At 38.9% G+C, this 27,050-nt stretch overlaps 2 protein-coding genes across 2 annotated transcripts in view; one reads left to right on the top strand and one right to left on the bottom strand.

Annotated features, from left to right (window-relative positions):
• Positions 1–3,990, top strand: part of RAF1 (Raf-1 proto-oncogene, serine/threonine kinase) — a 59,390-nt gene extending 55,400 nt beyond the window's left edge. The window contains exons 16-18 of the mRNA XM_081937034.1: positions 1,050–1,181; positions 1,284–1,418; positions 2,851–3,990. Coding sequence (XP_081793160.1) covers positions 1,050–1,181; positions 1,284–1,418; positions 2,851–2,991 — 408 coding nt within the window. The 3' untranslated portion in view covers positions 2,992–3,990. The remainder of the gene's footprint in view (positions 1–1,049; positions 1,182–1,283; positions 1,419–2,850) is intronic.
• A 4,547-nt stretch (positions 3,991–8,537) lies between these two features.
• Positions 8,538–26,523, bottom strand: MKRN2 (makorin ring finger protein 2). The gene is made up of 8 exons (XM_081935354.1): positions 26,061–26,523; positions 24,751–24,879; positions 23,463–23,650; positions 21,578–21,885; positions 18,649–18,863; positions 17,689–17,799; positions 11,784–11,928; positions 8,538–11,365 (listed from the first exon to the last, which is right to left on the bottom strand). The coding sequence occupies exons 1-8, from the start codon at positions 26,087–26,089 to the stop codon at positions 11,222–11,224; spliced, it is 1,269 nt and encodes a 422-aa protein (XP_081791480.1). The 5' UTR covers positions 26,090–26,523; the 3' UTR covers positions 8,538–11,221.
• Positions 26,524–27,050: the final 527 nt, after the last annotated feature.

Raw genomic sequence — 27,050 nt, 5'->3', positions numbered from 1 at the left:
CGTTGGTTCTTACTGGATACGCCCCTTCTCTGGGCAGGTGGAGACAGCGGTTATCCCCACCCTTCAGACTCTGACCTAGTTCGCAGAGGGACATCGGAGAGGTAGGCTGGAGCATCGGGATTGAGAGCAATCAAATAGCGCACAGCAGACTACTTATCTCCCTCGTCAAGAAAAGTGGGAGGACACTCCTCAGAGGCGATGACATCACTTTGGTAGACTGAGTTCTATTGGTTACTGGCTGAGTTAACCCATGCATGACTGCCCAGAGAAGGGACGTATCAGGTAAGAACCAACGCCCCATTCTCTATTCCATTACAGCTGTTTTCCTTGTTCTGAAAGATCCCGGTTTCTGATGCTGCAGTGTTAATAGTATGTTTGTGTTTATGGAGGGCCCATCAAACAAAGTAATAATTTTGCTTCAATATCTGATTTGGAGTCAGGTCCAGACTGCATAGCCTGCATTTATGCATAATTTCACGCTTCCCACCCCTGCCTTCAGAATGTGAGGCTTCTTTCACTATAGTAACGTACAATGTTTTTTTCAACCTTCCATTATATCCATGCAGAAGATTGGTGCTGGGGAGATATCTTTTGTTCCAGTCTTTTGTATTCATCCAACGCTATAGGCAACACCAGATATTTCTTTTGACTATCCTGTGTTAGAAGTCCACAGTCTTAATTTAATTTGCTAGTCACAGACAGATATCATAAGAGGAAAAAAAGGAAGATAATCATTCACCTTAAGTTATGCTTCATGATTTATTTTTAACCTAAGAGCTTTATTTTTTTTTTGATCCTCTACTTTTTATTCGTTTTCCAAGCAGCACATAACGTTGCTTATCTTGAAAGGTAATAGTGAATGGACATGCATGTATGGTCTTGGACACAATTTAAATGCATTAGAAAATTATTTTCAAAGTTTAACACTGTTCTAGTCCACAGTTATGGTTGTCAATGGTGGGGTATGGACAAAAAAATTATGGGCTTTAGGGTGGGTTGCTATAATTTGTTTTTTTTTTTAAAAAAAAATCATTTTATATTTTCTAAAGGCACCGGAAGTAATTCGAATGCAAGATAGCAATCCATTCACCTTTCAATCAGATGTGTATTCTTATGGAATAGTACTGTATGAATTGATGACCGGAGAGTTACCCTATTCAAACATTAACAATAGAGATCAGGTGAAAAAATATTTTTTTATAGAGTACTTTATATTTTTTGATGCACATTTTCACATTTATAAAGTTAATACACCTTTACAAAAGTGTGTTTGTTATTCGTAGATCATTTTCATGGTTGGTCGTGGTTATACATCGCCTGATCTCAGTAAACTATACAAAAACTGTCCAAAAGCGATGAAGAGGCTTGTAGCAGATTGCGTAAAAAAAGTGAGGGAAGAGAGACCTCTTTTTCCACAGGTGAGTATAGTTTTATGATACATTTGAATAAAACAAGATCAGGAAAAAAAGCATATACCATATTTTTTGGAGTATAAGATGCACCGGAGTATAGAAAGCACCCAGGTTTTGAAGAGGCATTTTTTAAAAAAAGTAGGTAGGTAGATAGAGGGATAGAGAGGGAGAGAAAGAGAGAGAACTACAGTAGGTAGGTAGGGAGAGAGAGTAGTTAGGTAGGTAGGTAGATAAAGAGATAGAGAAATAGAAAGAGAGAAATACAGTAGGTAGGGAGGGAGAGAGAGTGTATAGGAAGGTAGGTAGGTAGAGGGATAAAGAGAGAGAAATGGAGAGCAATACAGTAGATAAGTAGGGAGAGAGAGAGAGAGTAGGTAGGTTGGTAGGTAGAGGGATAGAGAAAAATAGAGAAATACAGTAGATAGGTAAGGGAAGAGAGAGAGAGTAGGTAGGTTGGTAGGTAGAGGGATAGAGAAAAATAGAGAAATACAGTAGATAGGTAAGGGAAGAGAGAGAGAGTAGGTAGGTATATAGGTAGATAGAGGGGAGGAGAAAGAGAGAGAAATAGGTAGGTAGGTAGGGAGAGAGAGAGTAGGTAGGTAGATGTTTCCAGGTGTATTTATCCATGTGCTGGAGAAGGAAATAGCTGACAACCTGTAGCACCTAAAACTTTGTTTCTGCTGAGACAGCACTTGATCAATGTAATTCTCATCAACCACTCTAACTAAACAGCTTTCTGAAAGGTGGGGGAAAAGTTTTTGCACTCTGCAAACCTCCCCAAAATGGCCCGTTTTTTCCCCCAAAAAAGAGAGGCATGAATAACCTTGGGGGGGGGGGGACAAGCAAAACACGGCCCATTTTTCGTAAAAACGGGCTGTTTCTTCGGCAAAAAAAATTGCATGCATTTATGGAGGCTTATAGAGTGTTGCTGGGGGCTGAGGGGCAAAAAACGGCCCGTTGTTTGCTCATTTCTGCCCTCCCCAGCCCCCAGGAGCTCTCTGAAAGCCTCCATAAGACTATGCATGGCCATTTTGGTGAAGGGGTGGAGCTTCAGGAGGCAAAAAAAAATGCTGTATTCGGTGTATAAGATGCACCCAAGATTTTCAGCCTCTTTTTTGAAGAAAATACGTGCGTCTTATACTCCAAAAAATACGGTACATTCTGTGAATTGCAAGTCAAAAACTAAAAATTCTGCCCTGTTACTGAACTCTGATTTGGAAAATGATCATGTTATATTGTAATGAATGATGATCAGTGTTTCAATTTTCAAAATATACGAAATTACCTACTCATAAATTATTCCCATTATCATCATCAGGTTTTCTTTTGTGTATCTATAATGTTAATGTTTCTAATGTTCACAAGCTGAATATAATCTGGATGTGTGATTTCTAAAAAATAAAAACATTTCTCTCTTCCTTTCCCCATTGTCTTCCAGATATTGTCTTCCATTGAACTGCTGCAACATTCTTTACCCAAAATTAACCGAAGTGCTTCAGAACCTTCTCTGCATCGTGCAACTCATACCCAGGACATAAATTCATGCACATTGACTTCAACAAAGTTACCTGTGTTCTAGGAGATCCACGGGCAGCCTTCACCATTCTCCCCAATAACAGTTATTTTATAGCAGTTATGTTTTGAAACCTTCAATCTACAGAATTGAACAGCCAGTATGGATTCATCTGGGTGCCAATTTTAAGAGTGAGCTGCTATGAATTTTTGCTGTTCTAAGCCTACAGGGACAAAACTCCATGTTGCCTTTTGCTACAGTTTCTCTTATGGAAATAGTGCACAGACTGTATAAAAAGAAGTTCTATCGCTATTTTTTATAGATGCACTTGAGCCTTATTTTTTTTCCCATATGCAAAAAATATAAAAAAAAGGACAAAGGAAAAAAAGTATTACTTTTCTTGTTTCAATTCTTGCATTCTGCTGAACAAACTCTTATATTGTTTTGTATAGCAACAGCATTTGAGAAAAGGCAATGCAAATGGTGCTGTTTTTCTTATACCTTAAGAACATTCTGGCTTGGAGAAATCATAACTGAAACACCAATTAGTAAATATGACTTAAGGGAAGTGGGAAATGCAAGTTCATGGAAGTGTCCCCAACTGAGCATTTGTCATAATCGCTTAATATTGGTGGTTAAAGTTTCATCACTACAAATAATTTTGCACATAGGAAAAAATCATTTTAAGATGAGATGTATATTATAACTAGTACTCCTCTGAAGCTGGCACAATCTTGCTACAATCTTCATAAGGTAACATAAGAAACTTATTGGGTACTTCAGACTTGCTTCTTGCAGCACCTGGAGGGTTCAGTAAGACATGATAGTTTTGTGGGAGGAGAAAGAAATAAGTAACGTCAGTATATTTCTGCAAACAGTCATTCTACTGTTTGGAACAAAACCTTTTTTTTTTCTGAGATGCACTATAAGGAAATTTGGCATATACAGGATTTTTCCTTGCTGATTTGGGTTTTAATTTGTTTTTATTGCTCCTGAGACAAAAACATTTATTGTAAACCCAGGTTCTTCTGATTATCTTATTTTAATAAATAAATTAAATTTAAATTTGTCATTGTTTTGTTTTTTCTGGCTGCTTTACACACGACAAGGTTTGGTCTCCCAGTACGTGTATGTATGTGTTTAAATATCCATTCAAATCCATAAAGTCTACTTTATCAAGTACTTTTAAAGGAAGGGAATAAAAAATACTGAAGCAATTTTTTCAAAAATTTCGTTTAAAAAAACACCATTGTATTTACAGCTTTTCACTGTGTATTGTCCCACAGATACTTGACATACTTTGCTGGGTTCAGACTTGCACTCTACCAAATTCCATGAATGTGGGAAGGAGGGAGGAGTGATTTGTTCAATTCTTCTGTAGGCTTGTGATTTCCTACACAAGAAGAAAATGCCTTTCTGATAGCCAAATGTAACTGGGTCTACCCATTTCATACTTTAAAAATTGCCCATTTTACTTCCAAAATCTCTTTTCTCTCTTGTTAAATTGTTGGATTACTGAAGCAGGAGGTTGAGTCATTCAATATATATGTTAATACTATATGTATTTTATATTAATTCCCTTTGAACTGCCTTGTACATTTCCAATTAATTTATCTCACACAGATAACATTTTATGCAGCTTGCCAGTTCATTGTTTCCCAATCTGGATACACTTCAGATGTATGGATTTCAACTCTCAGAATTTTCTGCGCATTCTGTGATGCATTATTGAGCATTCGGAGTTAAAATCCTCTCATCCTCAGGATGCTGCAAAGAAATTAGAATTAAAGTTGGCAGACTAGGAGTTTGGGTGTGGTATGTTATGGTGTTTGATTTTTCAGGCAGAGACAGCATAGGTCGGGTCAGCAACCTGCGGCTCTGGAGTCGCATGTGGCTCTTTCATCCCTCTGCTGCAGCCAATCGGTTCCACAATTGATAGGGCTTTTTGTTAAGACAGGTAGAGGAAAAAGGATGCTGCACTAGGAGACTCTATGGTAGGGTAACTGGACTTCGGGTTGGCTCCAGAATTGAACATAGGTTCAAGGTTAGGACCTTTGTGGCTCTTTGAGTGTTTAAGGTTGCCGAACCCTGGCATGTACTGTACTACCATGCCCACAAGTCATAATGTTGCTGCAATTGTGCAAATATAAGGATTATATTATATGCAAAAATCTGTTGATCTGGTTTGCCAGGCTTCAATACATGCGGGCATTCCCTGCATGTTCTTTTGTCTTGTTACGTTACTTTAATCCAGTTCACAAACACCAGCCATTTTCGTAACCAGTGGCACACATCTGCAAGTAAAACATTAGCGAAGAACAGTTAGGTTGCTTTTGTTAGAGTTGTACCAGGGACGTATCAATACTTACATAGAAATTGGCTGACACTATTTAAAGCAACTACAAAACATTAAAATTCCATAGGGGAAATATGCTGTTTGAAAGAAATGTTGAAAAGATTGGGGCGTTGGTTCTTATCTGATACGCCCCTTCTCGAGGCAGGTGGAGAGCGGTCATGCATGGGTTAACTCAGTCAGTAACCAATAGACTGAGTCTACCAAAGTGATGTCGTCGCTTCAGAGAAGTGTCCTCCCGCTTCTGTGATGAAAGAGATAAGTAGACTGCTGTGCATTAGGCAACTGCTTCCAATTGTCCAATACTCCAGCCTAGCTCCCAGAACTCATTCCGCGAACTAGGCCAGGAACCAAAGGGTGGGGATGACCGCTGTCTCCACCTGCCTTGAGAAGGGCTGTATCAGGTAAGAACCGACGTCCCATTCTCCAACGTTGGTGGAGACAGCGGTCATGCATGGAATGTACCAAAGCTGGGCATATCCCTGGGTGGGAATGAGACTGGGCTAGGAGCTTGAAGAGGGAAGAACCTGTTGAAGGACACGCCGTCCGAATGCCGCATCTGCCGACGCATGTCTATCCACCTTATAATGCGGATAAAGGAAGTAGGAGTCGGCCAGATGGCCGCCGTGCAGGTCTCTTCCACTGAGGCCTGCCTTATCCACGCTGCTGACGTAGCCGTGCTGTGTGGAATGCGCCGTGATGTTGGATGGAGGCGTGAGGTGATACGCCAGGTAAGCTCTAGTTATGGTTGACCAGATCCAGCGCCCAACCATAGATGGAGAAGCCTTCAGACCCTTGTTTGTGGGATGGAAAGACACAAAGAGCGCTTCGGTGTGCCTGAAGATGTCCGTCTTGGCAATATAGATCTTAAGAGAGCGTTTTATGTCTAACCTATGCCATTTGCGCTCAAGACGGTGAGAAGGATTAGGACAAAGGTTTGATAGAGTGAAATCTAGAGACCGATGAAAGGCCGAATTGACCTTTGGAACAAAGGTGGGATCAAGTCGAAGGACCACGTGGTCTGAGTGAAAGGTACACAAGTCGGAACGGATGAAAGGGCCGCCAATTCTGATACCCATCATGCAGATGTGATGGCCACCAGAAAGGTTGTTTTCAATGTGAGGTGAAAAACGGCCGTTGCTAGGAGGCGTGGCTTGCAGGAGAGCCTCTCAAATTGCCAGTAAGCTCAGGAGGCAGAAGCCTCCAAGAAGCCCTGGTGAGCCTCTTCAAGAAGCCTGGGGCTAATTGAGAGAATTAGCTCTGAGGAGCTAGCCACTAATTCTTCCCAATTTGGATGTAATTTAGGTGAAATTTAGAAAAAAATCCAATTAAAAGTAATTATAATATCTACGAAAGTTGAGAAAGCTGTTAGCACAGCCAGTTTGGATCGAACTGAGTCTAAAAAAATGAGAAGACACTCTGAGGCGATGACATCACTTTGGTCGACTCAGTTCTATTGGTTACTGACTGAGTTAACCCGTGCATGACTGCTGTCTCCACCAACGTTGGAGAAGAGTGCATTTTATATCCTATCATCCAGTATTTCTCAACTACGGCAATTTCAAGTCCCAGAATTCCCCAACCAGCAGGCTGTACTGCTGTAATATTTTGAATGACATAGTGTCAGTTCTCAAAGTATGGTCTGAAGACACCTGGGAGTCCCTGGAGCCCGTTTAGGGGTTCCGTGGAGTCAAATATTTTAACTTTTCTCAGTTTTAATTTCTAATATAATACATATTGACAATGTACATGTCCTCAATTATTTTTAAGAATATAAATGAGACCTGAGACAGAAATATTTGAGAATCAATAAATGAAAGTGTCTGCATAGTGCCTGTTGAGAAGGCAATATGCTTTTTCAATAAGAGATCCTAATTGGAACATTTTTTTTCAACTAATGTCAGCAGGAAACTCTTAAGCTTCCTGTGACTGGAACTCCCGTCAGATTTTGAGTATTGGAGCCTTAGTAATTAACTATAAGATTTTGAGCACTGAATTGTTGGAACACTGCCAATTTGAAAAAATCAAGAGATTAATATGAATTTTCCATGATCTTATCCATAATTAAAAAATAAATCTGACAATAATCCAATACAAAGATACACTAGATCTAAAAATACTCTATAAAGTAAGAGAGGAAAACTGTTGAAAGAACCGGTATATTCTTTGTTTTATGCATCTGTGCTGCTTACAGAATATTAATGTAGAGTTATAGCCAACAGAATTAAAAACTAAACATTTTCATTTCAAAACTGTTTGCATAGACTAATAATCATGTTATCAGTAGTAGTTTGGAAACTCAAGATCTGATTTAAGAATTTGTAGTTACCATAGTAGGATAGAGAAGCTCCTTTTATCTTCCTCTGAATTTTTATTGACTCAGGTTTAAAATTATTGCCCTCTGAAGCTTTCAAGACATCAAGCACACACCATCAATCAAAAGAACACTATTTTCCAGTGTTAGGAAAGTAACCTGAATTCAAACCTATGTTCTATTTAAATAAAACTATTTACTACTAACCTGGCTATTTAAATATATGGGAAAAAGTTAATTTCCTCTTCAAATGAATTAAATTTGATGCAAGGTCTTCCATTTTGCCTAATTTATCAATGAAGTAAAATAATCATTGGAATGATTATCAGTCAATGTATAGACAGGACAATGTAAGTTTTCATACAAGCAGCTTAGATTATTCCTTCTGATCAACTGTGGATGCTGGGAGTTCTTGAAAAGGAATGTAATTGGCTAACTATAATCACGTTTATCTATCTTGTAGATATTCTGAAAAATATACAGTATATTCTTCTGAAGTGTATCTATGATACACTATTTATAAAGGTATAAATAACCTTTGGCTCAGGATTTTTAGGTTTGTGTGATTTCAAACAGATGCCTTAAGTCACGGGTGTCAAACTCGTGATGTCATGTGATGTGATGTAGTGATTTTTCCCCCTTGGCTAAAAAGGGGGGGGGCATGGCAGTACATGACCTATCTGGCCTGCAGGCTGCACATTTCACACCCCTGCCTTAAGTCCTCATGAGGTTTAAAAAGTGTTTTTTACAAATTTTGCCAAAACAAAACAAAACTGAGGTTGGTTCTGCTTATTCTGCAAAAGGTATGCTGGCAAATCGCATATCGTCTCTGGGCTGTATTTTTTTGCATTCTTTTTGCAATTCTTCAATAACATTTCAAATTCTCAATCTGTAGTAAAAAAGCTGCGCATGTGCATTAGCATTTGAAGGACCACAAACCTGGAACAAGGTTTAATAAATTATCTAATAATAAATTTACAGCAATAACAGATACAGTCTTCAAAATAAGTGTCAAGCTTAGGATGGATCAGAAAATGACACTACTAACCATTGACAAAGAAGCAAGTTAATTATTCAGTCTGCCTGGACATTTGTCTACAACCTCTATACCCCCAAGGGTAGCTAATTTTAGATATTGAGTTTTAACATGTGGCTAATTATCAAAGATGCCACCAAAGACTTTTGTATGAGACTGAATATCTGGTTTCGGTACAGAAAATGATGCTGTTTTGGAACTATGCTGTTGGAGAATAAACTATGACCATACCTGTTTTTTCTCACCTGATACCTAAGTGCCAAACCAGCTGATTGAATTAAATGCATTTTAAAAGGTCTACTAGAGCAGGTGCTGACCACACCGTGTACATTCACATCGTTGGGCATTTATAAATTCTTGTAAATATAAACACAGCCATTGAATGCTAGAATGAACTCATAATATACTCACAAAACTCCAAACATACGCCTGGTAGTATATACTACCTGCTTCTATATTAGACGAACAAGCCAGACAGTATACTCTGCTTCTTTATAGTACTTACACCACAAAGAGGCCTATATTATTATTTCCCCACATACTTTCCCACTATCTACACAATCTCATTTGTGAGGATTTAGAATGTGATTTCAGCAGCACTTGTGATAGGGCTTTATAACACAGGTGTCAAACTTGCTGCGTCATATTGCCATCACATGATGTTTCGTGATGTTTTTCCCATTTGTGGAACTGGGGTGGACATGGCCTGCATACGACGCGTTTGACACCCCTGCTTTACAACATGGTGAGGTGTTGAATCACTGTTGTCAGTAACAGACAGTAATGGCCTAAAAGTTTAATAGTTGTCTCAGCAACTTTATACAATCTCAAAATTTAAGCAGTCAACCATGATGAATACTTTGATGGGAGGCTACCTGGGAATTCTAGGGTTGTATGTTAAAGTGAGGGATCCCCCCTCCCCCGAAAACAATAAGAAATACTGTTATAATGCTTGCCAAGTAAAGTACATGTTTCCTGCAGTTACTAGGAATACGGGCATTGTTTTTAAAAATATATTAAAGTTCAATTAATACCAAGCAGGATGAGACAGTTAACAAGTGGCTTGTTCATTCTGACAGGGACTACAATCTCCATACAAAGCATATTCAAAATCCAGAAAGGCCAAATAGTCTCTATTCCATTGAACTTCTACCACTTTCACCCACTAGCTGGATTGACCCGTCATGATTTTCCATTACCTGCTATTCTCCTATATAGATGGTATCATTGTTTTGAAGGTTGAACACTATTAATTGCTTCCACTAAATGGGACTGGGATGAGAGAACATCTTAAAACAACTGAACTGGAGAGTTTTGCAATATTTTGGATGTCAAGGCAAACATGCACAGCATCCAGAAAAAGATGTAGCTGCTTTAAAGAGCTATAAAAAGGGGCTCCATGAGCAAACATGCTGCTCTGAAGCATCTTTTTGCCTCCAAATTTGAAATGCAGCATGACCCTACTTTTCAGGCAATGTTCAGACAGTGCTACTTTTTAAAAAGCATCAGTATTTTGGCAATGCGTATTATGTCCATGAGAGCCAGTTTGGTGTAGTGATTAAAACATCAGGCTAGAAAGCAGGAACTTGTCTGTTCTGGTCCTGCCTTAGGCCTAAAACCAGCTGAGAGACCTTGGGCCAGTCACTTTCTCTCAGCCCTAGGAAGGAAAACTCTTCCCAACCTGCAGGAACTTGTTCAGTCTCCAAAAATCAGACACAATTAAATAGAAGGGGGGAAAATACCCATATTTGAACATGCATATTGGAACTAAAACAAGTATTTCTGAAAGTCCATCCGCCACCTACTTGGAGCTAACTAACAAAGGAATTCCCTACCTATATACTTGGTTACTGCTTCCAAGAAAGTCATGTAACTAACATGGAATATTTTGACCGTACTTTCATTCTTAGATATCTCATTCCTACTAATAATCATAAATGTGGTTACTTATAGTTGCATTAAAATGGAAAAATGGGTACAACTTAAGCCAGAACTTTAGCATAGCTAGTGCGGAAAATGTTTAAATAACCATGCTGCTTATAAAATATATTAACAATGCTCATGCCCATTTTTTAAAACAAAGATCACTTTTTGTTTTTTAAAAAATTGGCCATGTCCAGTGTTACAAACCCTTAGAGGATAGCTTGCTTTTTTCTCTTACAACCCTGAAAACAGAATCTGATAATTTTAAGCCACACTGATATATTTGACATGGATAATTAGATGCATTTTCCACTCTTTTATTAAGATATAATATTAAAAGACAACCTCCAATTGGATCTACCTCAAATCTTAGAATAGCAAGGTTTTTTTCAATAAAATGGGAGTAAATATTTATTTAAACTAAAAACACATTGCTGCTCTTTCCCTTCTAATAGAAAAGTTCTTCTCTTCATGATTACATCTATCACTTTTATTCCAAGCACTCATTTTATGATGTTTCAACACTTTTGCTCTACAGTGACACTCATACTAGAATTTCACCAGGATCTGGGTCTCCATGGCACAGTAATTCTAACATTGTGGTACAAAGTTACTGAAGAAACAGAAGGATCAATATGGAATATGGACATGGGAGAGATCTTGTGGTAGTCTAGGGAGGAGCAGCAGATTCGGCATCCGTGCCAGAAAGATGCATAAAAAGCTCTCCAATCTCAGATACATCATCATTGGCAACTGGCAGAGTCCTGTTTTCTCGGTCTTCGATAAAATCCCACAGACGAACAGAGTTGAGGAACTAAAACAGAAGGCATATTAGTTACTCACACATATCTCTTATTCACTTTATCATGATCACAACTTTGAATGGTCACTGAACAAGTGGTAAGTGAGGACTACCGTATGTAAATTTCAAAGCTGTTGGAACTACAATTGATAGACAAACAGCTGCATGTATTCTTAAATACACATTTTAAAATTATTGAGATTAATTAGGTTCTAAAATGGAAACAAACAAGTGGATGATCAAAGTAGGAACTAGGTTTATTATGTCTGTATTACATTTATTATATAACACAGACAAAGTATTCCTCCTTTCCCAATTATTCAGGTGTTTTTAAAATCGCATGTGCTGTCTCAAATGAAAGGAAATGATTAGTGATCCCAGAAGTTTTGGGAAGCTGAGACAGGATAAAGAGAGTTATGTATCTTCTTACCCGGACTGTCCCCTCAGAGCTGAGCTGCTTTCGTGGCTTCTCTGGCTCAGCTCGTCTTCCATCTGGGTAAGCATGGAGATACAAACATTTTCCCCCAAATGGGCAAGTTCCCTTTCCTTGTTCAAAATACTTGCAGGCCTTTCTCCTAGAATAAGAGAGTGAAGAGTGCATATCAAAGTCACTCTCGTGAAGACTAACGGCTCAATGTATTATTACAAACTCAAGTTTAGTGGCTCTAAAAAGAAAAATAAAGCCAATTTACAGAGAGATGATTAATCCTAAAAGCAACCCTGATGCATATTTTGGGACAATTTTGAAAAGTGAATTGTGATGACAAAAGTATAAAGCAACTCAGTATTTAAAATTAAAACCTTTGGCTATATTTATATGCTGAATAAACCCCACCTTTCCTTTTCTCTCTTAGAAAATATTGGCAATAACCCACGCTGAACAATCTGTAAACATACGTTTATACATTTACACGTATTACATTTCTTCTCTGACTGCCACTGTCAAAATGAAACATACTCAGATTTTGGTACCTTCTTGTTCTTTCTCCAATTATTATTTTCAACCCATTTCTCCAATTTATAAAGATAATTTTAAATGTTATTTATTGAGTATATTAATTACCCTACTAAATTTTATGTAATTTGAAGTATGACATGCCTTCTCTTCACTTAGTCAATTAAGGAGTTAATAAAGATGTGGAAAAGTCACTAGGCCCATTTGGGCCACTTTCCTTGATTTCTCACACCAGCACATCTTGAATATGATTTCCAAGCCAGCATTTACTGTCATTGTTACTCACCCCTTGTATGATTATCCTCTAAATCAAAATATAATGGGTTACTTTGTCAAACTCTTTGCTGAAATCAAGATATATTAACTCTAAAACATTCCTATGTTCTGCTAAGGAAGCAGACAAAAAATAACGAGAAGATTGTTAAGACAAGTTATTAACAAATTCACATTAACTACTAACCCTCATTGTTTTGGGGCATATTAAGAGATAGACTAGTGTGGAAATTAAGACATTAGACTAGACTAGACTAGACTACAATAGAATACAATACAATACAATAGAATAGAACAGAACAGAACAGAACAGAATAAATTCTTTACTGGCCAAGTGTGATTGGACACACAAGGAATTTGTCTTGGTGCATATGCTCTCTGTGTACATAAAAGACAAGATAGAAACTCTTGGGCTCTCTCAGCTCTAGGAAGTAGGTAATGGCGAACCACTTCTGAAAATGCTGAGAAATACCGTATGGGCCTTGTCAATGCCATTGCAGGAGTCAATACTGAGTTACACACACACACACCACCACCACCAGTAACCACAGATAACCTACTCCAAAATCTTCCCAAGTATAAATGCCTGCCTGCCTGATTCTTCTCTTCCCCATTTTTGAAGATAAGGACAATATCTATTATTTCATTCTCAAATATTCTCAAAGAGCTGTGGTGGCGCAGTGGTTAGAATGCAGTACTGCAGTTGGCTACTTCTGCCAACTGCCTGCAATTTGGCAGTTCGAATCTCACCAGGCTCAAGGTTGACTCAGCCTTCCATCCTTCCGAGGTCGGGAAAATGAGGGCCCAGATTGTTGGGGTCAATATGCTGACTCTGTAAAGCGCTTAGAGAGGACTGTAAAGCACTGTGAAGCGGTATATAAGTCTAATTCCTAGTGCGATTTATAGCACATGAAAAATGTTAACTCTACTTCCAATTAATCTGATGCTAAGGTCTCACATTCCAACACAGAACTAATGATTGATACTCAACAGAATAAATTATACGTAGCATGAGAAATCTGACAAGTAAGTCAAAGTCAAACACGTTAAACTTATCATTTGGCAAAGAAACTAACAGAAGTGAAAGAAATTATATTCCCACTTAGGGTAGACTTTTAACCAACCACTGAATCTTTTCCAGTACATCTTTGCAAAATATAAACTCACAGGATCTCCTTTTATCTTGGTGCACATAGGGATTTATTCCACAGGTTATCTGGAGACCATCATGGCTAAACAATCTAACAATCAGTTTGCTCTGATCAACAGCTGCAGTTTTCAACTCTAGATTTATGAACAGCACAGCTCCTGATGTCACTGATAAGCAAAATGCTCCATAAATAGAGAGCAACATAATGTAAACAACGAAAGTTCAGCTTTTTTAGTCATGCACAAAATGTTTGAGAGATTAGCAGTGAAGGTCACAGAACTACAAATGCGTCATTTTGCTAAACATAACGTACATTTAACCTGTTTCCCCGCAAATCTGACATGTCCTGATAATAAGGCCATGCCACATTTTTCTGGTGGGCAAAAATATAAGACCTCCCCCGCAAATAAGCCCCCTGGACAACCCCTAACCTCCGGCTCACCAACCTAGCGGTATCCCAAAGGTACCAAGCCGCAGGAACCAGGGGGAGGGGGGAAGGTGATCGTGTTGCTTGGCGCCTTTGGGATACCCTAGGTTGGTGAGCAGCGTTCTGCCTGGCCAGAGGTGGGAGGTTGTCCAGGGGGCTGCTCTCTTGCGAGCAGGCTCCCAAAGAGCAGGCGACAGCCTCAGGGGCGAATGGCTGTGTTGCGCTGTTGCAGCAGTGCAGCACAGCAGCCATGAAGTAACCACGAGCAGCCACCCAACAACCCCCCTTTCCAGCCAGGGCACAGCGCCATTTACTGACCTAGGGGTATCGCCAAGCTGTGAGAGCGCCTGTTTGCCGCTGCCCGGCTCTCGCAGCTTGGCACCTTTGAAATGCCAGTGAATGGCGCTCTACACGGCTGGAGAGGGGGGTTGCACGAGAAGCTGTTCCACTCCTGCGCCTCCCAGCCTCACGATGCTCTGGCCCAGCTCTCCCTGCAGAGCCAGAGCACCTCCGTTCCCGCTGCCACCAGCGGTGGCATCCCAGCATGACTTTTTTGGCGGCTTCCAAACCGAGTCTTCCTGCAGTGGCCTCTCTGGGTGTACGTTCTATAGTTGTATGCTCTGGGAGTACACTCTGACAGCAGCCGGCCCACAACCATAGAGCTTATGCCCAGAGCGGCCACTGCAGGAAGACTCGGTTTGGAAGCCGCTGAAAAAGCTATGCTGGGATGCCGCTGTCGGCGGGAGCAGAGGTGCTCTGGCTCTGCAGAGAGAGCTGGGCCAGGGTATCGTGAGGCTGGGAGGCGCAAGAGTAGAACAGCCACCCCCTCCAGCCATGCAGAGCGTCATTCACTGGCATTTCGAAGGCGCCAAGCTGCGAGAGCTGTCCAGCGGCAAACAGGTGCTCATGGCTTGGCGCTACCCCTAGGTCAGTGAATGGGGCTCTGCCCGGCTGGAAAGGGAGGTTGCCAGGTGGCTGCTCGTGAGCGTGTTCGCTTCATGGCTGCTGTGTTGCGCTGCTGTGACAGCGCAACACAGCCATTCGCCCCTGAGAACTATGCCCGGCTCTTTGGGAGCCCGCTCGCAAGAGAGCAGCTGCCCGGCAACCCCAAAACAACAAGTCCTCCCCTGATAAGGCCCAAGCCATATTTTGTGGGTAAAAAGAAAATAAGACCTTTTCTTATTTTCAGGGAAACATGGTAACTAAATAGTAGTTGAAAGAATAGAATAGAATAAAATAAAACAAAACAACAGAGTTGGAAGGGACCTTGGAGGTCTTCTAATCCAATCCCTGCTCAGGCAGAAAGCCATATACCATTTCAGACAAATGGTTGTCCAATCTCTTCTTAAAAAATTCCAGTGTTTGAGCATTCATAACTTCTGAAGTACTATATTAGTAACTATATGGTGTATACTGATCACTGTTTTTTTCCAATAAAACCAAAGTTTAGTGAAATTTTTCATCCCTCAACTTACAATTGCCTTGACCTATAACAAAAATACTGATCAAAATATTACATATTTCTTAAACCTATTCACATTTTCATTCTGAATTTACTACTTCTAAAATATATTTGATAATGTCAATAAATCAATGAAAGATGTTCTAGCAAAAAGAATACGATTTGAAAATACAGTCCTTCATATATGCAAAAAAATACAGATTTGGGCTTAGGAAAGAAAAAAGGGGGCAGTGAATTATTAAGGGACAAGGAAAGTCCTGAAAAAGGATCTAATCCCTGCCCTGAATTTATTTGATATAAGATGAGACAGGGAGGACCTGTGGCAGACTTTCAAGATTCTCTTACTTCCCCTTCTAACAATAAAAAGTATTCCTGAAACCTCTGATGATTATTTCTTGACCTTAAAACAATCTTGTAAGTCTCACTACTGTCTGAGAGGCACCGGATCTCACTTTCCAGTGTAGAATATGGTCACAGACCCTTGAAGCATCCAGCTGTCTGCAAAACATGTAGTCGAGACATTATTACAGCCTCAACAGCAGCAAGATACATAGATAATAAAGCCATAGAACACTGTGATAGAGTTAGCACAGCGGTAAAGTTCAGGCTCATCTTAGCAGGAAGCCAACACTGTTCTGTTCTTCTGGAAGTCTACCAGAGAAGTTTGAAGAAACTCAAGATCCCCGACTTTCAAAACCCATGTGATTTGTTCATGGCAGGCTGACAAAGAGGATTTTCTACAGGTCAGACCAAGGTCACCTTTGTTCTTGGTCTGCTGAAAGAAGTGTCAGCCAGATGGACAGTCCTACTCATTGTGAACAATGATACATTTCCAAATAATAACTTCAGGCATGCTTTTGATCTGTTTGGCAGATTTGCAAAGTAAAACAAGGAAATTGCGAATTTGTAGTGGCCTGTGGCTAATTTTTAGTTTCATGCTGGAGATGTGCACCAAAATGATCTTATCTTAATTCAACAGTTTCAGAAAGACTTTGATAAAGTGAAGGATAAATTAGTAAAATGGGGCATAACAGAGAATAGCTCTAGGACATCTACTGATGGCTTGTCTTGACAAACTTTCTTCCTGTGAGTTGGTTGGAAAACACCAAACCAGTGGAACTATGAGTCATCTCCCAAATCACTTCATGGCCTCTTCTTTAGGAAATTCCAGTGTCTTCTCCCAAGAGCTCAGACAGGAGGCCTCAGGCAATTAAAAATGTCTCAGGTAAGCAACAATAGCTAAGTGCATTTTATTATCCCTATAATTCTTCACATCCCATTAGCACAGAAATACAATAAAGGTGCGTATTGGTATTTCAGGGCTGAAATGGGGTGTGGGTCCTTGTGCTCTCTGAGCTTGGTTGTTGTCTTGCTGATGTTTCATACCAAAGCAGTAACATCATCACTGCTAGTAAGGAATGTAGTTTGCTCTCCATTCATATTCTAGCGGTATGTCATGTCCTGTCAGTGTTGGTGGGAGTGGTATTAGGGATTCTTTGATTGGGTATCATTTGTAGCCCAGAGTTGAAATGAGGATTGGGTATCCCAATTAAGGAAATGCCAAATAAGCTAACAATAAACAGCCCAACTAAATTACCTCCAAGACCACTCCCACCAACACTTGACAACACAGGCTGCTAGAATATAAACTAAGAGCAAACCCCACTCCTTACTAGGACTGATGATGTTACCTAGTTTGGGTAATGAAATGTCTGAATGAAAACTACTAAACTCCGAAAGTACCAAGGACCCTTCAGAAATACAACCATCTGCTCTTTTAGACTCTGGTGTGGTGCCTGATTTCACAGAAAAGAAGAATGTGTAGCATGGGTTGCCCTTACAGTGATTAGAGATGTACATACTGATTGAAATGATTGATTGAAAATGGTCCTATTTTGAAACGTACAACACTTGTTCAGTTGAAAATAAATGGTCATACAGAATTCTCTTACTCCTCTTTACAGGAAGTCCTTGTTTACCCTCCATTCATTCAGCCACAGTTTCAAGCGGCACAGCACGGAACAAAAATGTCTTACAAATGGTCTTAAATGCTTGTACATACACTTACCCAACCCCTTGCTTAAATGCTTCAATTAGTTCATTCTTTTTTGTCTGATCTTCTACCCAGTACACACTGGGAATGACAAACTCGGATACCACACGGCATTCTGGACAGGACCTTGAGTAGCAAAAAGAAAAGCAGGTATATTGCTTGTTGAAGAAGCTATTTTACCAAACCCAAAAATAGAACAAAAAGCAACAAATCCCTCCCTCCCCAAGGTTCTCTGAATAAAATTACCCTTCCATTTATCATGATTTTAAAGGCATCTACCATGTAATTTTATTAAACCTAAGCATTCTCTTTATTAAGAAAAGTCCATACGATTTTTGTTTTCTGATCTAAGTTTTCACTCCTGCAACTTAACTTTTTATAATAAAAGTAAGCTTTACAGCATTTGAAGAGCACCTACTTCATTTCCTGGAAAGTTCAATATTTGATTTCTTTCTTTTTTTTTAAGTGGCAGGATTTGAACTTAAGAAATAACTAGCACCATCCAGCTCAAAATCTGCTGGAGAACTCCTATCAGTTTCATATAAATATCGAAATAAAATGAAAACAAACTAGAACTTAGAGGGACATCATAAGTGCCCCAACTAAAATTTGTTTGAAAAAAAAATGAATAGAATTATGGCAAACAGCACCAGTTTATTCAGAAAAAACATTGTGCTTAATAGCATTAATAATGATCAGAAATCAGACAGCACTAAACGTTAGTCTATAACCTGATGCCCAAACAAACATAATCCATCAGAAATCAAAGACCCAAAGCCCATTCTAAAGCTGTTTGAAATTAATCAAGATAATCTGCAACTGAGAGAAATCCAACATCATATTTTGTCAAACCTATGTGTCTTGGTGAATATCCTTGTCAACTGTCAGCTATTCTATCATTTAAGCTGTAAGGACTGAACAGTTTGAAAGGAAACACATAACAAAGTTTTGAAAGAACCGGCTATGGGAACTTACTTGATGATGGGATTCTCAAACTGCTTGACCCCCCTCCACTGACGGATACAGGACAAACAGTAGGTGTGATTGCAATTAGAAAGGATGCCAAATCTTCTTTCGGATGCAGATGGCTTGTCATAAACCACTTCCATGCAGATACTGCACACCTTGTCCTGGCTTGCCTGAAAGGCAAATGCGTTCTCCATGTCATGTTCAAAGCTAGCCATGCACATCTAGATAGGGGAAGAGAAGGCAAAGATAGAGGAAAGGAGTGGTTACTCTGGATTGATAAAATAGTATGCTTACAGTAAAACACAACAAGTTCATTAAAATCAAAGAAGCTTACTCTGAAATAAGTAGATGAAGAACTGCAACTGAGAAAAGTCTGTCTCTGCATACCACTGAAGGCTTTAAGTTTTAGCATTCAATTTTATTGGCAAGAACCACCGCTAATAAAATTGCATTACACCAAATAACTTTATTAAAAACTACCAGTCACTTTGTTCTTACTGAAAAATGGGACATAATCCACTGCTATAAATAACACTGGCATTTGAAGTGTCAGACAGAAAAAAATATGAGAGATACAGGATGACAATCTGGATTTTAAAGGGGACTGAATAGAATTATGGGATAACAGAATTGTACCTTTTATAAATTATCAAGCAAAATAAATGAGCACATATTTTTACCCAATAAGCCACAAATCACAGCATGACAAATGAACCAGGTCAGTGTGTATAGGGAAGCTCCACAACATGCAACCAATACAACAGATTAGCAAAGATTAACAAAGTTTGCCACAATAAGTCATAAGGTGAACAGGAATAAATAATTTTTAACATTTGTAGGTGTTAATTTTAATGTAATATTGGTTAACAGAGTGCCTGAAATGAGAAATTAAAAAGGAAATAGGCTGATTGAAAAACTGATTAAAAAAGGGAAAGAAAAAACCTTGCAAAAATTTAATTAGAGATAGTCCTCGACTTTTGACCACAATTGAGCCCAGAATTATGGTTGTTTATCATGCTGGACATTAAGTGGGTCATCACCTGACCATGCCTGATTTTACGACTTTCTTCACATTGGTCCTTAATCACTGCAGCCATTAAGCAAATGCTGTGGATGTTAAGTGAATTGTCTGGAACAGATGCTTTTTTGTCAGAAACCAAACACTGGTTTCCAGCAAAGAAGTCATACATTGCAGTCATGTAACTGTAGGGCACAGCAAACATCTGTAAATGTGGGCCAGCTCCTGAGAGCCAAAATGTGACTGGGAGAGACCAGAACTGTCATATGTACTTGGGAAGGCTTGCTGTAACTTAGAACAACTGCTAAGCAAAAGGCCATAAGTCAAGGATTACCTGTATGTTTATTTTTCAAACAGGGATTTTAACATCACAAGAGAACCACCACATACAGGTAAGTATAAGTATAATCTTTATTGTCAACTTACTTAAATACAACGAAATTGGTTGTAAATGATTATGCTGGTGACTGACCCGGATTGGATCCTGCAACCTTGTCCTGGGACACGTATATTTGCCTTCGTTCATAAATGAGTTATATTCAGAATTGAATGCTAAACTAAGCGATTTTTTCTCTCCCACTTTCATGTTATTGTAGAATCAGTCAAAAATATATGTTTAAACCAATCACAGTTCACCATGATTTTCTATCTAATAAGTTCATATTAGAGGGGAAAAAATCTAACCATATTTTGTACAGGTGGCTTCTATAATCTACAGATCAATTAACCACAGTTCTGCTTATCTGCGGTTAGTAAATATAGCTTAGATCTTCTTATCCTTATTAAAGGATTTAGGCATATGGCTGTGTTTGGAGGAGAACTTTTGGGATACATTCTGTATATTTTATGCATGTGCAAATAGGAAGAAATAGGCTTTGAGGCATGTGTAAAGTACAGTGTGTTTTCTAATATCTTATCTCTAGTTTTGTTTCTGCAGTTGTTAAGCTAAAATAAAATAGAACTCAAATAAATAATGAGGGTCATCTTTGTTTCTATGAGCCATATTCCCTTGGATTAAGTAATCTGCATGTTAATACAGAACATTAATTGATCTAAAACCAGACTAGGTACATTCTTCCAATAATCCAAAGAATTCTATACAGCATACAATAAACACCACATTCTTTCTTCTAAAATATAAAAGAAGTTAGAACTAATACGATTGGGCCCATATTTCTTTCTGACATTTTTTTATCAAAGAATTAAATTGCTTTTTCACTATGTGATTAGGTAGAGAGATCTTACAGTCCTTTTAACAAAGCTGCCATTCCCCATATTCAGATGTTGTGGGGTACTGCAATTTCTTTCTTGCAGGTCTGAAAGAGGAGAGAAGCTATACAAACCAAGGATTATACAGTGATTTCCTATAACGGAAAATAATGAAGTATTCCATTAGGTTTGCAGTAAGCCTTTGAAATGTAAGTAAATGTAAGATCACATTTATATTTTGGTATGTTGCCTGTTCAGCTGCTTCTGCTGGAAGATATAGAAGAAGATAGAGAAGATCCACACAAGGAATGATTATTCCCTTGTGGGCAAATTGAGTTGCCTAAGCATGCTTTTCTTCAGTGATAATTTTCAAAGGATATTTTAAGTACTCATTTCTCCAGTACTGATTTCAGACTAAGCCTATAACCTGTGCTAATACCTATCCCTCCCCCATAACATACACAGTTGTCATGTTTTGTGCAACAGTACATAAAATCCATTAGGAATTGGCACTAGTGTAGCAAGAGTTAGCAAATCAGATGAGGACCAGTTCCACATTTTTACATACCCATATAATTATTCACTCTTTATCATTCTTAAATTTTACATCCTGTATTATTAGTTGGCCTGATTATTTTTGTCAATTAAATAATTATTTGATTTGAAAATAACAAGAGCCAAGTTAATTTTATTTCTGGTCACGTTTACCTTCTCGTGTGCCTTCCTCTGTTCTGGATCAAAGGGATGGAGTACTTGCAACCCACAAATTTCACACACTTGCCCATGGAGGTAGTGGCACCGGTCCCCAAACTGGCACATGCCGGCTGCTGCGTAGGGACACAACTGCTCATCATAGGCATATGAGCTCCCAGGTTCAGCATCGTCTTCAAGCCCGCTGCGGATAGCATCTAAATACGAATGGGGCTTTGCTTCTGGTATATCGGCTGGCATACTGCAACATGCCAAGTCACTTACTGAACCAGGCCTTGTCCTTTCTTCATTGGTTCCACACAAGTCTTGGAATAGGAAGAAAAAAATATATTTGATCACATTTAAAAAAGGCACATTTAAAATTCTCATGAAATCCCTATTCTAAAGCAGGGGGAATTAGTAAGCATTTCTAAGCTTGAATTTTAATAGCAGTTGATGTGCTTCCATCAAAGATGGAAAATCTGCTTTCAACTTCAAAGCACAATAATTATTATAATCTCCAGCGACATACTGTAAAACCACAAAGTTATGGCTATTAGTTCCCCACAAAACTATGCAGCAGCAACATAATCTCTTAGCAGTACATGAAAATCATTGCAGATTAACAAAATACCAATAATGACAACCAGAGGAGTGCACATAAAAGAACTTGTTTCAAGATCTTTAGAGGTGAGGCTTGAGCATATTTTGGCTACAACATGGGTCTCCAAACACAGCATGTACTATTCACCCTCCATAAGTAGCAGCCATCCAATCAGGGAGAAGAATATCAAGAAATGCAATTCAATATCACTACTGGGGTGGAAACTGGGGCTAAACTTACTTTCTGACTTCACCCATTATGAATCAGGTCTGCCCTTAACTACACAGTTTAATGTAGGATCTATTTCTTGGTCAGTCTAGCAAGTGAAAGAATATTGGACCCGATTATTTTCTTTATATTTATTCCATAAAATCTTCCTGATATTATACATAAATTAAAAAAATGAGTGAATTATGACCCATAAAAAGCAAAAACCAGGATCTATAAAACCCTAGCAGGTGATTTTTTTAAAAAAATGTAACTGACGTCAGGCAAGCTTCTAAGACAAGGCCATTCTATATCCATGATGCCAGCACCAAAAAGGTATTTCCTGTCATTTGCTAGAAATAGTAAAAAAAAAAATCACCTCAAATAGGTATGAATGGTATGAGACATGTTGGAAGCTTTCTTACATAAAGGTTTTTTAACCAATATGATGAACTATGCTTCCAATGGATGAAATCCTTAGAATTGTCATACAATATATGTCCAAAGACCTGGTTCTACAGAGAGCTGGCAAAGGATGGTAATCAACTATTTAGATGAGCCTTGTATTTTCAGATGTCTGGTGAAGCAAATACTTTGGATGTATCTATCCTTGGCTTGAACAACTGCACTTGGTATAACATAATTGCCATTATTGGCAAATGAAATATAAGGGGAATGGATATTATGGTAAATGACTAAGGAAAATGATAAATCATTATATGCAACTAGTTACTGTTCATAGTACAATAGGTTGTTGCTGTTGTTTAGAAAAAAAATAGGTCTATTTTCTGAAAAGATAGGACATGAAGAACTAATCAAGTCCAGATAGATGGCTGACCATGGCTGACTTCAAAAAGCTAAGAAGGATTAGGCTTGGTTAATACTTTGATGAGAGGCTGCATACCATACCATGTTTGCAGATTAAACTTAAAAGAAAACCCAGAAGCCAGTAACAACTTCTCTATTGCTACCAACAAAACTATATGGGTATATCTGTAATGTAACCAGGATAACAACTGATTGAAATACTTCACATTTAAGGAATCAGTACACAAAAGAAAATCCATTTAAAAATGACCCAGTCTTACTCACCTCTGTCCCTGAGCACCAAGGTTTTATTTTCACGTTTTCCAGATTCGTGTACTTTACTTTTGGTAACAGTTGGGATTTGCTCTGATGGAGAGTGAAGTCTTTGGAATGGTGGTGCAGCAATGTAAAGTGGTCTAGAACCCACTGGGCCCCCGGATGCAGAGGACCCCAGAGGTTTAACGTGATCATATCTTAACAAATGAGAAACAATGATAATCTAAAAACATTTATTTCAGAAAGCTCACTGAACACAAAGATAAGATTCTGCTATTGTGAAATTTTTAATGGTTTGAAAGATAGCAATACTTGCAATATTGATTTGTTTCACAGAACTGATAATCTCAATGTAGGAACTTAAATTATTCTAATCCTAGATGCCGAAGATAAAATAAATAAGAATTAACAGGCTTTTAGTTATTTAAATGCCTGAGTGATTAACTTTATAATATAACTAAAAGTATATATATAAAATACTGTGAAATTCAAAGTTCAATGTAACATAATTGTAAAGCAATATAATGATATACTGTAGAATTTTAAATGATTTAAAAATAATAATTCATGGTAATGTTTATTAGTCTGATATAGCTGCTCATTAAAATCAATATGGATTGTCATATATTCTAGTTTAACAATCTTAATTCAATCTGCTGAATTTAATAAAATAAATATTCAAGCATGTGCAGGATTATAACTTTAAGATGTGGATATATATAGAAAGTAAATCAGAATCTATTGGTGGATCTCTGGATATTTTACAATAGATCAGTATTTCTGACTTCTTAGAAGTTTAACACATAATTTATATCTGAACTAGATTTTAGAGTGGAAGTAAAAAAAAGAATTAAACTACAAAGTCAAGAGTTTCCTCCTTTTAACAGTTGTCTGAACATTGCATTATCATTGTACTTTGAGATTGCCAAATTTGTCACTTATTTGAGAGCAAGATCTGCTGAAGTTCACTTCTTTTGGAGTAGATATGCATATGGTCGGATTGCTAAATGTGCAAACTTTTAGAAAGCCATCTCCCTAAAAATGAAACCTATTTATGGACCATATCTCTCTGCAGTTTCTTTTAAAACAGTTACCAAAATTCTAAAGTTCCTTTTGTAAAAGTGGCTTTACCAGATTCCTTCAGCTCTCAATCATCTCACAGCAAACAGTGCTAGTAAGAAATTGTGAGAACTGCACTGACACGAAGTACAAGAAGTACACAAACAATAAGCAGCTTCTTAAATGTCTTTAGCATGATAAAATTGCAGGTTTTCTCTTGGAAACCAATAATACATACTTGCAGCGACTTCCATAGGCACACTGTCCTTTTTGATAGAATTTGCAGATAGTAGATCGTTTGCTTGTAGACAAGTCATGGGAAAACAGACACCTATTTCCTTCACGACATACTCCTTGTACAAAATACCTGCAATAATATAAATGTTAAGTTATACAGCAACAGATGTCAAAATACATAATTCTTTCAATATTTGTTGTCCATAAATAAATCTGCCAAGATTTTCTCCAGAAAGTTCAGAAAAGCAGAATGCAAAATATCTGTATATTGAAATATACAAATATCCTAAAATAAGAGGTAGATTTTAAATTCACGGCTCAAATAAGGTTACGCTGCTGCCTCTAGCAATGTTTTTTTTTTTGGGGGGGGGCGCTTTTAAAAGAACTTACAAAATATATTTTAAGATTCTGAATGCATGTACTTTATATCCTAAAAATATTCCCTTGAATATCAATAAGGAGAGACTTTGGGCAAATCAGCAATCCACAGGATTAATGCTACACTTCCATCCTGTGTGAAACTTCAATCTTTTATGATAAGGAATTAAGAGAACCGGCTGATATTGACTAGTAGAGATGTTGAGGAGTTTTCTGGGTCAACTGCACGAAGGCCTTGGTCCCAAGAAACCCTTTCCTTTAGGAATCATTTAGGGAAAATCTGATTTAGATCTTTTAACGGGGAATCAGTAACACTCAATAACCCTCTCTGTTCTGCAAAAAGCTCCATGTATAATGAGCATTTTCAAAGGATACAACACACACACACACCCAATGGGGAAAGTGAAAGAGGGCTACTAGGGACCGAGTGAAAAAGCGGGATGGATTTAGCGGGAAAAAGCTCTCCTATGTATAATGCGCATTTTCAAGGACTACAGCACACAACACACATACACACACACAAACTGGGGAAAGTGAAAGAGAGCCATTGGGGAGCTCATGAAAAGGATGGGGTGGCGAGTTAGCGGGAAAAGCTCTCCTATATATAATACGCATATTCAAGGACTACAGCACACACAAAACCGGGGGAAATGAAAGAGGGCCGCCAGGGACCGCGCGAAAGGGATGGGATGGCGAGTGAGCGAAACAAGGACAAGGAACCATCGGTTCTCCGGCTTTTCCCTTCCTCTCGAGGCTTAGTCGGAGATGGAGGAGACCGGCGAAGGGAGCGAGAGGAGCCGGGAGGCGTCTCGGTCCCGTCCTCCTCCTCCCTCCCCCCACTCCCCGTGGGCGGAGCGTCTCCAGGCGCCCGTCCGTTTTTCGGGGTGGGGAGGAAAGCAAAGCTCATCCCAAGCGGTAACTGTTCACTCAGACCTGCAGGTCACGTCCTTCGTGCTGCTCATGTCTCCTTTGGCACCGCTCCTGCTTCGGTGTCTCCTCCCTGCGCGGCTCCTCGCATTTTGGTTCCGCTGTAGCGCCGGGGAGGAGGGGGGAGGGAGAGGAAGGGAAAGCTGTTTGGGATCCCAACAAAGAGAGCCGGGCCTTTGCTACAGGAACTGGTTTCCGGCCGGAAAATATGAATGAAACGCTCTACCATAGAGCAGGAGGTAGAGAGAGAGAGAGAGAGGCTTTCCTTCACCCGGGAGAGTGTGGGCGGTATAGATCTTTTAGCAGGAGGGCCGTTTATGATAAATATCGGAAAGAAATCGGCCGCCCTTTTCCAGACTGACAAATTATTGGAAAGCCGCCTTTTAATAAAAAAAGCTGTCAGTCAGGAAAGGAACGGCCGCCCTCCTGCCTTTTGGGTACCATAGACTAACGCGGCTCCCCAGGTATACAGTATATTCACGAACAGAAGATAGAGATCCGGAAGGCCGGACAGCGGCCGCCTGGTGGAAGCGAGATTGTCGCCCAGAGTGTCCCTCCCCAGTTTAAAGTGATAGGGTCTCGGGACCCGCTGCTTTTGGGATATCTATGATTCCTGTTGCCTATCTGGCAGGGAATGGTGGGATGCACAACAAGCAACAGGAGGTTTTTGTCCTCGTTTTTGAGGCGCGAAATAGATATGCAATCTGTTGGGTCAATGTAGATTTATTGCAATAAAATGTTTTAAGTTAGAGCAAAAAAAAAGATGGTGTGAAACTGGGACACTAAAAGATTTATCTTGACATACCTTGAAGGATAGAGCTATATAGATGTATCAGTACTTAACTTAAAATGCATTTTAAATGAGCAAATCCGTTTTGTATGTGGACACACACAGACACAAACACAGAGAGAAAATATAAGTATCCTAAAACTTCAGTGTATGTGGAATAACTGGCAACAATTCTGGCGCTAATAACAACCATCACATTTTAAATC

This window comes from Natrix helvetica (assembly GCF_964273705.1).
Source record: "Natrix helvetica genome assembly, chromosome: 1".
Lineage (NCBI taxonomy): Eukaryota > Metazoa > Chordata > Lepidosauria > Squamata > Natricidae > Natrix > Natrix helvetica.
This window is presented reverse-complemented; position numbering and strand designations above follow the sequence as displayed.